The sequence below is a fragment of the Sinohyriopsis cumingii genome, unplaced genomic scaffold, assembly GCF_028554795.1.
Source record: "Sinohyriopsis cumingii isolate HCF-2022 unplaced genomic scaffold, ASM2855479v2 utg002703l, whole genome shotgun sequence".
Classification (NCBI taxonomy): domain Eukaryota; kingdom Metazoa; phylum Mollusca; class Bivalvia; order Unionida; family Unionidae; genus Sinohyriopsis; species Sinohyriopsis cumingii.
Window position 1 is genome coordinate 192,171 of NW_028316275.1, and position 12,600 is coordinate 204,770.

Genomic DNA, 12,600 nt, shown 5'->3' on the forward strand with positions numbered 1-12,600 from the left:
GTGGTAAGATCATTTGTTTCGGGAGTAAATATTACTGAAGTGGATGGTATTTCACACTTCAGTTTTATACTGGAATTCGCCTCCACTGATTGTCGGAACATCGTATCAGCCTCATTATGTACATCACCCCGACAATGAGGTGTTTCCAACGGAATAAATTGTGACAGTTCTTGTTTGGATGAATCTACTAAACTTTGTAACACTCCTGATTTGTCTCAGAAATTTGTCTTATTTGAGACCCATTTCGTTTCACCACGTTTTTAAACGCGGGTGTTGAATCATGCATGCTAGGCTTTATGGTGAATGGCGACGACGAAGTGGTAGGAGAAGGAAACACTAACTGTGAAAATATCTGGACACGAGTCGTTGTCTGTTTGGTATTGTTCTGTGGTAGAAAATGCCAAATTTAGTAACTTTTTAACAGTCGTATATCCACGGTCGAGAGCATGGAATAATTCCACAGTCACCCACATTCCTCTCAAATCACATTCTTCATCTTTGTGGCAAGATGGTTGGTCATGGTTACATGTTTCATTACACGTACAACGGACAGGAAACATCAGTTTTTCTTCGCTGTGCTATGATAAAACAGGATGTTACAAATAAGTTTGAGGTAAGACCTTGGATTTGATCAATCCATTGTATTGACGAAAGTGTCAAACATCAATTTGTTATATATACAGTTCAAGGCGCCATGTTAGGAATCGATCATATTAGCACAACAAGAGATACAAATAACACACATCAATTTTTTTTATTTCGTCCACATCTTATAGCAAGCCCGTTGCATCAGTTAGTCCTTCAAAGTAACTTTCACTTGGGTTGAAAGGTTCGATGTCCACCTAGTTGTAAATTTCAGTAACGTTACTGCATTTTAGGTCTAGAAACGTCGATGTTACTACTATTGCTCCCACGTTTCAACATCATGGTATCATTGCTGCTTATCTAACCTGCTCCTAAATGTCGTCAATACTGAACTCAGAAAAGATGTTTCAGGTTTTCTTGACAGAAATGCATGGGGCGTTCGTGAAATAAACATCCTGGAATTCATAGACAGAAAGACTTCCAAGCGTATTTCTCCAACGTTTCTGGCACGTTATATCCATTGTCTTCACTTTGATCCAAGTAATGCAGACAACACAAAGTATCGACGGTTATCTTGGAGGTATTTTGAAGCGATATGACTGCTAGTTTGTTCTCAGACAGAAACGTCTTTCAGTACACTAATCCACACGTGTTCGTGGTGGTAGAAGCTAACTTCAAAGGATTTACACCTCCGTGATCCAGACATATTGTTAGCATTTTCATAAGCAACGGTGCAAAATGTCCGCATCGGATTGGCAATACATACGTAGAAATTAGTGACGTGAATGCCACTAGCATGGGTACATTAAACGTATAAACGATAAAATCTTCTTGTTTCTTTTTGTTCTTGTTCCGGACTTCCCTTGATGTCTAACTCCAGTTGAATCTCATTTTCAACGTAGCATTAATATTCAATGTCCACGATTTGGTTGCGAAAAACAGCATCGTTTCTTTCATGGAAAGATGTGTGACTTTTTGAGATATTAGTTCAAAAGACGATGCCCACAGGTGGAGCGCAATCTCAATAATTCGGAAGCACTTTTGTGTTGTTGGTTGCCTTGTTTCATGTGATGCAGTTCGTAACACGTAGGACTGACATAGATTCGCATGCAAGAAGAGCAATGAATTCGTTTATTTTCCTACCGGTATGCATGGTATGGACGCTAAACAGTCCCAACATCTCTCTCTGCAATAATTGTGTTGCTCCCGATTGGTAAATCCTTGGTCTCATTTTACCCAATAGTATCCGTATCTAAGAAATCGTCGTAATAGCACTGGAATGCTCTTGATGATGATACAAATAAATATATTATCTGTTAAGGAAATAGGTTTCTCGAAACACGAAAGCTTCTGGAACTACTTTAGGGTACATTTTCAACGTACAGTGAAAAATCAAGTCGCCTTGAAGGTTTGCATTTCAGGAATGCCACACACCGTCCTGTTAGATATACGTGCCTTCTGTAACAAGATTTCTACTTCTCTTCTCTTTTGGGTTCTAATTTCTCATGCTCTCCTATGCTGTTTTCTATTATGCAGTCTCATTCTGGTTGGCATACGTTACGGTGGTATAAACTAAGTACATCTGATTTTGGAAGTAGTTAGATGAAACTTTGGTGGACTACAAATAACACATTGGCTGGAGCAAATACAAATAACACTTTGGCTGGAGCAAACACAAATAGCACATTGGCTGGAGCAAATACAAATAACACATTGGCTGGAGCAATACAAATAACACACTGGCTGGAGCAATAGGTTGAAGAGGTGAATCGTGAGCCACGTAAAGTCTAGTTTGTACTAGCGGTCATATTAAACTCGCCATTAGATTGTTAGACATGTTGAATTTTGTTGACGAAATTGGACGGTAATTCGACCGGTCTACTAAGTTCGATAAAGACTGGATGCTTCAAATTGTCACGAAGGACTGAAAGTCTCAAACTATCATCCTCTTTAAGTCTGTTTAAATAATTTAACAAGGAATCCCACAAATCCGTTATGAAACCTTCTGTATATATATATATATATATATATATATATATATATATATATATATATATATATATATATATATATATATATATATATATATATATACATATATACATATACATATATATATACATATATATATATATATATATATATATATATATATATATATATATATATATATATATATATATATATATATATATATATATATATATATAGTCTGGAGCAATCCTACGAAAATAGCGAAAGTATAATTCGAATAAGACTACCGACTACTCTTCATGAGCTATAAGTCAAGGTACCTGCTAAATGAAATGACATTAGGCTCCATAATGTCATCAGCGTCAAAGAAAAAGAAAGACAGAAGACCGAATAAATGAGAGACAAAATTAAAGAAACATGTTCTATTATAATTATCAGGAAAAAAGCAATGGGCATAATAGTGTCCAACGAAAATAGCGAATAAGCAAGAGGAACCCAGGAAATCAAAGCTACTTTAAGACAATGAATAGGTAGAATCAATGCCAGTGAAGAAATTAAAAGAAAAAGAGGCAGGGATTGAAAAAAGGAACGAAAATAGAAATGGACTTTTGCGATGTGTTATGAAATTTTCATTTTGATTTAGATATAGAAAATATGCCAAAGAAACGTGTCTCTTTGTCTTGACCTTTAAAACTAACGATAAGTTACTTAAGCACGCACTCACACATAAACACCATTCAATCGTGCGAAGAGGGATTTAAGTTTAACTAGATGTGACAATCACGGAGTAGAATATACTTTCTAAGAGACCTGGGAGGCCCGGAAAAGGGCATTTGGGTGTGTCTCTTTTAACAAACCCATGGACGTTGCTCTATCCTGCTTCTGTTAATATGATATTCCCCAGTACCCTAATACAACTACTTATGACAGAGTCAAGTGTGTGGGAGTAATACTGATTAGAAGGTTAACTATTCAGGTTATATAAACTAATAACAATGTTAAGTATTGAATCACGCCACATTAATAATGCTCTTGATGTTGCAGCGCACGTGTTTGTCCACGAGTGGGGACATCTACGATGGGGCTTGTTTGACGAGTACAAGAGGACAATTAATTATTTTAATCCTTATTTCTACTTGGACATGGAGACCGAACAATATCAACCTATTTTGTGAGTCTGTCTATCTATCTATCTATCTATCTATCTATCTATCACGAATATGTATGTATGTATGCATGTATGCATGCATGCATGCACGCACGCACGTACGTATGTATGTATGCGTGCGTGCGTGCGTGCGTGCGTGCGTGTATGTATGTATGTATATATGTTGGTATGTATGTATCTATGAATGAATTAAAAATTACGACATGCCGACACAGGTACATACGGATGGACGCATATTTCCTATGAATGATCAATTATCAATGTTTTTTTCTGATATTTGTTGATGGCAGATGTTAGATGGTAGATGTTGATGGTATATGTTGCTATAGAATATATGTATATCTTCGTTGTATCATTGATATACCACGAGATATAAAATTTGTTTTTTAAATAAAACGATGTGTTCTTTTTAAAACTTCTCTTTTCGTTGATGTTTATTAAATGAAAAGAAGACACACTTAAGACGTAAAGATTAAGGATGGTTTAAATGAAGAAAGTTAGCACTACAAACACAGCTTAGTTACACTAAACGCGCATCCATTCACTTACCGGTGAAACGAGCGTTGAATATAAACTAAGCAAAAAGGCGAGCAAAAAAGAGGTACTTGAAACATTTAAATGCATTTACAGTTGATCCAAGTCATTATCATGTATAATAAACACTTTTGATCCAAGACATTATTAAGCTTTAGTTAAAATCATTTAATCGAGCATGGATGTTATCTTCCTGTATTTCTACAACACCAAAGTCATCGAAAAGGTAACGTCGATTAAAAATCACATGCTTGAATTCTAAACAAAGCTCGACAAGTGCAATCATATTTACCTGATTTAAAAAAAAAGTCATAGTACTTAGATATTTAAAAAATAAATTGTAAGCTTGAATTTTATATAATGTTCAGCAAATACGACTGTATGACAAATTAATGAAAAATATTTACATCTTGTCGCCTTTACCACTTTGAAAGTAAAATTGTAATAATACTTAAAAAACTGTGCTTGTTTGTGAAATCAGCTCATGCAAAATGTATTCCTAGCATTTATCTAATTGTCCCATGCAAAGGCACAGTGGGGAACTACGTCACACTGTCATGTTACAAATGACTCAGTTGTGTAAGTAGTAGGCAGAAACTCAAGACAACATTGATGGCTACCCATATAAGATCACTGTTATTTGTCAAAAGTAATACTTTATGGCGGTGCTTTAGTTTGCAAAAAGAGTAATAAAAAGTTTGTCTTTAAAACATTCAAGTCAGAGATTGTAAATTGGCTGGCAGTAATTGTTACAGTTTCTCCGCATTTTGTGTGCTGCTACATACTCCGTTTGTGCACACACCTGCGTGGTTGCACATCATTGGCAATATGACATGGGAGCTATGGACCAGCCATTTCGAGAATTAATTATCACTCCGGCTTGTTATGTTATTGCTTTACACTGATTTTGCTTTACTCATACTTCGTCGACGTGTATGCAATTATTTTTATAACAAATTTTTTCCCCCGAAGAGTCTTTTTAGAGAGGACCCAATTTCAGATGATTACCGTTTTGTTACTCTTAAATTGAATAGTAACAAGGAAAGGCTCCCCACCCCACCCAGAAGCACATTGCACTTTGTTGGTTTTTTTCTTTTCGGGGTTGGGGGGTTGGATTTGCAATCCGTTGTACATGCGCCTGTTCATCTATTTTGCACGGAAGGGTGATAAAAGGGGTAGACTTAAAGTCAACTATTTGTTTCAACAGATGTATGAAGAATATCAAAGGGCAAGCCCTGATGAACTGCAACAAAGATAAACCTTGCGATGTGACCAAAATAACGGATCCATTCCCACATGAATGTAGATATTGTCTAGTTGGAGACCAGACAACTCCCGTGTCACTGATGGGTCATTCTTACATTGCATCCGTAAGTTTAACATTGTTCGGATTATTTTCTTTATAAAAAAAACAATTAAAAATCCATACTTTTTTGGGGTCGACTATTTGTTTTTAAATTTTGAAAATCCTTTTAAATGTATTGAGTGATCTGGGGATCAGGGAACATACCCATTTTAGGAATGGTTCAATGTATTTAAATATTCTAGAAAAAATGTATGATAGCAGCTAGATTTTTTTCTGCTTTCGTCTTTACGATACAATAGATTCTAAATTACACCCACACACACACAGACACCCACCCACCCACACCCACACACCCTATTGCGCATCTTTTAAATATTTCATATACAACTGCAGTTCTTTATTTATCATCGCACCCAAATCTGTACATATGTTCAAGCTGGTGATTCATTATTGTACGTCGAGATTTCTCCCTGTTTCGTCTGTTTTTTATTTAAATTTGGAACAGGTTTCAGACTTTGAAGGGCTGTATCTTCGGTCAGTCGCATGATTGTAGGAAATAATGTGAAGCCAAAGTAGAAGTTATCAATTAAATACAAAACATCATACATATATTATGTAAAACATCAGCTTCTAGGGAGCGGAATATACTGGAAATCTAGCAAGGAAATAATAATCGCTTGTAAATGTCTTACGCAAACATTAATGTTACAATATTAACCATCCGGTATTAATACATTTGCTGATTTACGATATTTGTGAGAATGTAACTTTAACAAATATTTTTAAACATGATCGTACAGGACAACGAGCCTAACATTTAAGTAAAGACTGAATCATTCAGTTATGACCATATAATTTCAGGTAAAGAACTTCTGCGAAAACGACAATAATACTGCGGAGGACTACAGACATATCACAGCTATCCCAAGTGATCAGAACGTAAACTGCCACTACAAAAGCACATGGGAAGTCATACGAGAACATAAAGATTTTCAAGGTTTGCAGAGAGAGAGAGAGAGAGAGAGAGAGAGAGAGAGAGAGAGAGAGAGAGAGAGAGAGAGAGAATGAACGTTGTAGGCTCTTGTTTGGGTAGCTAGTTGTCATATTGGCAGTCGCTGGTAAGAAAGAATATATTAATAAGTTATAATAATACTCGCGATGTAAACCAGTCTGTAGTGAGTAAATATATAACATCTTCAATCGTTTAAGATAGCTTAGAAGGATTAATATGATGTATTAAATATCGAATTGACCATCAAACTTGAGAACGACTTTTGCAAGACATACAGCAAACATGGACCTTGTTATTGAGTATGGACACATTTAGTGTAAATGCAATCAACAATATAAACAACTTAAACGATATCAAAGAAAAAGACATAGCTTTTGTATCTGGTTGGTATTTTTAATTTATTTTCAAAGGAAGAAATTATGCAGCGTCAGTGAGTACTAACACAACACCAATTTTCAACATAGCTTACAGCGGGGCAAAGGTTCGAGCTTTGGTTCTGGATGTCTCCGGAAGTATGAGCAGAACGGTTGCTTCGTCTGGGGTACGTAAGTTGTAGTATTCTTTCGAGTTGTTATGCTGATTCCTAAGAAAGTATATATATATATATATATATATATATATATATATATATATATATATATATATATATATATATATATACTTTCTTATATATATACACGAGTCTACGATCTTAACATAAGTAGCTTTAAAAAGTAAATAGCAGCAATCTTTGGAAAATTAAATAATTTATTTCCCTAGAATGCAAAGTGAAAATGAGAAAAAAGAACTTGCGATATTGCGAATTAAATCCCAAAATAATCCAAGAATTACAGACAAACGTCCTACTAATTTAAAGTCCTGAAAACAAATCAGTAGAATACAAAAACTGAAGGCGATCATGTGTCTGAGGTAGCTTATAGAGTGTAGATATGTCAACAGTCTTTTGTTGAATCATAAAATATAATTACAGGTATGAATTCACTTTGAATTCCAGTGAATGTCTCTATCCAAGAATTTTATGAGAGCACTTTTGTATTTCCAGAGAAAATAATTACTTGAATTCAATAATTTGAATATATAAAATTCCAACCCCAAAATGAATAATGGACACAACATAGAATACAACTTGAGAGTGTTAGATCTTAAAGCACGACTGAAACACCCTCTCAGTTACAAGATTATATAGTTCTCTACTTGACCTCAGGTCACAGTTAGAATTTTCTGAAAACAAAATCTATTTCCTAACGGGAAAAAACCTTCTACATTGATCCTGAGGTTTAAAAGATAAAAACTTGAACCTCAATTATGCAAAATACGCTAAAGAAATTCCCAAACCTATACCTATACCCAAATAGACATATTTTACTTTTATTAATAAAAACATCGATTTTAAACCCATACATATCGATAACGATTTATCGATGTATTAGTTGGTTACAGAATAAAGTCAATTCAGGTCAAGCAGAAATGAACTCAGTTTTGGACATGTTCAAGTTCAACATGCAGAATTACATTACAATAGCATGTAATGAAATAAATGTTTTTGTATATTGTTACTACTCTATGGTCACAAATTAAGTAACACAAATAAGCATTGATATAGTAGATCTGGTGATGATACTGGAATAGCAAAAACGGTGCTAGTGTGTGTAACACATATTGAAAAGAATATTTGTCTGTCTGCAGAGGGTGAATGTAACTCAAAGAATCGTGTTTCGTCTTTTTATGGGAAAGAATTTTACAAAATGTATAGTTAAAACACGCTTAACATAATAAAGACACTATAAAACTGTATATATAGTAAAACTATACATATGGTAAATAGGATATTTAAAAAGTTACATTTTAGAGGGTAGTACTGCATGTTTTGCATATAAGTATGGTATTGTTCGTATTCTGCAAATCATTGTTAAAAGTAAGAATTTTATATTCTATAAGTATTTGTCAGTCTAATAGTATTGAGTTCATGTTAAGAATTAAACAAAAAATATTTATTTTATTAGAAATAAAGATAATAAAAAGTAAATAGTGAAAAGATTAACAGTTTTAAAAAATATGGCCTTACCCCTTCCCTTAAACAATGCTTGTTTCTTTTTGATAACTCATGTTTTGATGTTTTTTACGCTTCTAAATAATTCTTATTTTGCTTTTTAGTCAATTAGGCCGATTAACTGTTGTATGAATATTTTTCACCAGATAAACATTTTATTTATACAACAATTCGATTTGTATACTAAATATTTATTATTTTGAATAATTATTCAGTCCAATTTGTTGCATAACCTTTTCCAAATTTGTCTTTATTTCCTTGATATTCTTACCAAGTGGTCTATTGTATTCTGAGCCTTTTATGTTAGAAAATCAGAGTCACTACATAAATACACATACACATTTTGGTCATTTGCTTGCTGGCCCTGTAGGTGCCACTGTAATGTATTGTCCTTTTGTATTTAATTATTTATTAAGAGTTTAATGTTGTTCTTATGAGTTTATTGAGATATAAACTGTCAGTTGCCAAAATCACACAGGAGATAAGGAGTTTCGTAAGCTGTGTGAGTTGGCAACTGTCAGATTATACTACGATAAGCTCAGAAAAAAAACATTAAACTCTTATGTTTGCAATTCTTTTTCATTTTATTAATTTTTTTCTTCTAGTTCGCTTTCTTACAGATAGTTTCTATTAGTTTTAGAACCTTATTTAAGTCCATTAATTCTTGTTGAGGTCTCCTGCTACGTTGCTATTCATGGAACATGCAATTCTGTCTCATTAATATAACAGCTACATGAGCATCAATCAAGCACTTACACCAATGGTTGGCGATGTGTTTTAAACATTCCACACCATGGTCATCATCTTTTATTTAATATGGCACATGTTGTACGTGGAAGCTCAACATTAAAAGCAAAGGATGTGTTGTTTTGCTGGAAAGTCAACTGACTCTTATATTGTATACTTTCATGTGACTTGACTTAATCATTATTGCCTTGACTGGGGAGTAACCAATTTTTATTTCTTTAAATCCATTAGCGTGTTGAGTTACATTTTAGGGCTCATACAGGGGCTACTTACAAATGAGATGAAGATTACTGGTAAATGGTTATAGTAATTATAGTAATGCGGGTCCAAGGGTAAAACGAAGTAAGGCATCAACGTTGACAGATACAATGGGGAATGAGCGAGATCTATATCCAGCCGACCCCACCCCCACATCGTATCTATCAGGGTTGGCGTCTTACGTTGTAGGACTACGTATCGATCTGCTATAATGCTAGTCTTTACACCACTCTCCTCCCAATCTCTGTATCTATCTATCTACAGTTTTAATTACATTAGTAACCAGCCTCAGAGAAAGATGAAGATCTAGCGTAAATGCAACATTATATTTATCCAGATTTATAATAAGTCATGTCAAAGAAAGAATTATTTTAAAAACTGATTATTTTGTACATGTTATTACGCGGCTTTGAATCAAACGTTCTAATATGGTTTTATGCAATTCTTCAGTTAATTGTATTGTCTACTTCAACACTCATCCTGTGTTTTGATTTTCCTAAATGCTTAAAGTTATGATGACTTTGACAGTTATTTATGTTGTTGCGTTTATGGCATCGTTACAGCAATACGACTATCTAATTCACGAAACTTTTTTTATTATATGAAATTGTGATTTAGTTTGAATGTTACTATAACAGTGAACATGTTTTTCACATATCGAATTAAGCTTCTTTACGGGGCGGCGAATTTATAAACGATTTTCTGGTCCACATTATTAATAACATTTTAGTGTTAAACTTTGTTTTTCTTGTGAAGGTAAACTTCTTTCATGTATATGCATTCTACCACTGTTTATGATAACAAAAATATGTTTTCTACCCTCCAACGGAACATGCCCCACTCATAACATTTTCTTCAGTCTTTCTATGATTCAGATCCTGATTATTTCTATTACTTTGGTTTCCACACGCCAAACAATATGGTTACATGTTTAATAAGTATGTCACATTGTAATTGTATATTGTTTAGTCAGGTGCTTTCTGAAGTCACTTGGTTGTTGTTTAAAGCTATCAAATTATATATTGATTTTTCACGTCTGTATCTGTATTGAATGTAATACACACATTAGTAATCATACATATTCAAATATAGAATATGTGAATAATTCACAATATGATCACCAATTTTGCTCGTGTAGTTTTAATATTATCATGAAAAAGAAGGTACTCCTAAATAAATACAAATATTTAGTGTTTTGACTATTGGAATCGTTATAAATATCTTCGAAATGCGTACCATTGACTCACAACAAGTCTTCTATACTAACAATTATTGATTCAGATTGTTTAGTATCTTTTTTAATATAGCATTGCTAAATCAAACTCTTAAGTTCTATGTTATTCTATTTCGCATTTCTCTCAGTCTGACTGTTTGAAAGTGGTTCTTTCTTTATAGAAATGATGAAGGTTTTGTTCTAGGTAAAAATACCTTGTTCTGTATGTTTTGAAAGCCCCTTTCCTCTTGTTCCTGTGAATGTTAATCTATTCTTAGAAACAGCAGGAATATCTTGCAAAATAGAAACAGCTAATCAAGCCGGCAACACAGTAAGGTTTCTACCTGATGTTTTTAATTCAGCCTTTGAAAATGAAATTCGTACCATGGCCTTTACGTTTTATCTAATGATATTTTTAAGTTAGTTTGGCACATTATTTATTTCATCTTTTTTTGTTATGGAATTAAGCTCAATCAAACCTCAGTGTATTTTTATATCAAATTAAACATTTTATAAAACAAAAAGGTTCTAGTTTAGATAAACTAGAGTCTTGTGTTGCTTTTGAATTTGCTCCAAGTATAGCACAGCTTGCTCCTGCCATACTCAAAATTCCCAACACAGGTAATAGCCTTTGAAGAAGTGGTTGTACGAATGATTTAACAACAGAAATATAAATCCTCCTTGTTTGAGCATATTTTTACATAATTATATAAACGCCATTATTTCTCCTGTTTGCTACCATGAGTTTGTTAAGATTATTAAAAAAATCATCTTTTATTTTGATGCTCTTTTAATAATATCATTGTTGTTTCAAGAACACACCTTTTAAAAAAAATATGTTGGTTTGTTACTGATACTGTAACCTTAGTATAAGACGTGACAGAATGACAATTATATCGTATATAATGCCAGCTGGGTGTGAAAAGTTACCACCTATATCACTGGTGCGCATTATTATGTTCTTCACAATGCTTTACTAAAATCGAAATGAAATAATTCCAAATCCATAAATGCGCGCATGTATTAAGATCTATGTATTTATTGCCTTCATCTTGAAAGAGCACACAAACTTGTGAATAATTTATGTTAAGTTCTTCACAATTGCATTGTAAGGCTCGGTCAGAATACTGAACACTATTCGTTTTTAGATTCTGTTCCAAATTGTGAAGCATTGAAGCTGTTATTGTTTTAATTTTTAGTATTTCATGTAGTACACGTTCTATTTCAATAAATGAATGTCTTGGACGTTGTTCTGGTACGTTTTTACTATCCCCAATGTTTCTCTTAATTTATTACTGTTATTATTGTTATCATCTGATCCAACTACAAATGTTATGTTGGATGCGGGAGGTCGTGGGTTCGATCCCCGGCCGAGTCACACCAAAGACTTACAAAAATGGTACTAACAGCTGCCTCGCTTGGCGCTCAGATATCGTAGCGATATGACTGAAAACTTGTTAAAGCTACGTGAAAAATCCAAATCACACACACACACACACACACACACACACACACACACACACACGTTATGTGACAAGTGGCAAATTAATTTTGTTTCAATATCTCCGGTTATTAACAAAATGATTTAAACTTGGTTAACCTTAGGCAAATATGATTAGTGTTACATTTTCATTAATCTGCAGCGGCCTCTACTTTCATTATATATTCTTCAGGAGGATTCCAATCTAGAATAACACACTACAAAATAATGTCTTTATATACACTAAATATGCTTGATAACAGTAAAAAGGAC

General features: G+C 33.7%; 1 protein-coding gene across 4 annotated transcripts in view; it reads left to right on the plus strand.

Moving 5' to 3' along the window:
- The window catches only part of LOC149770106 (calcium-activated chloride channel regulator 1-like), a 78,455-nt gene that overhangs the window by 49,556 nt on the left and 16,299 nt on the right, over window positions 1–12,600 (plus strand). For all 4 annotated transcript variants that reach the window (XM_089949382.1, XM_089949380.1, XM_089949381.1 and 1 more), the window contains 4 exons: window positions 3,604–3,730; window positions 5,469–5,631; window positions 6,429–6,564; window positions 6,990–7,120. In XM_089949382.1, the coding sequence (XP_089805508.1) occupies window positions 3,604–3,730; window positions 5,469–5,631; window positions 6,429–6,564; window positions 6,990–7,120 (557 nt within the window). The remainder of the gene's footprint in view (window positions 1–3,603; window positions 3,731–5,468; window positions 5,632–6,428; window positions 6,565–6,989; window positions 7,121–12,600) is intronic.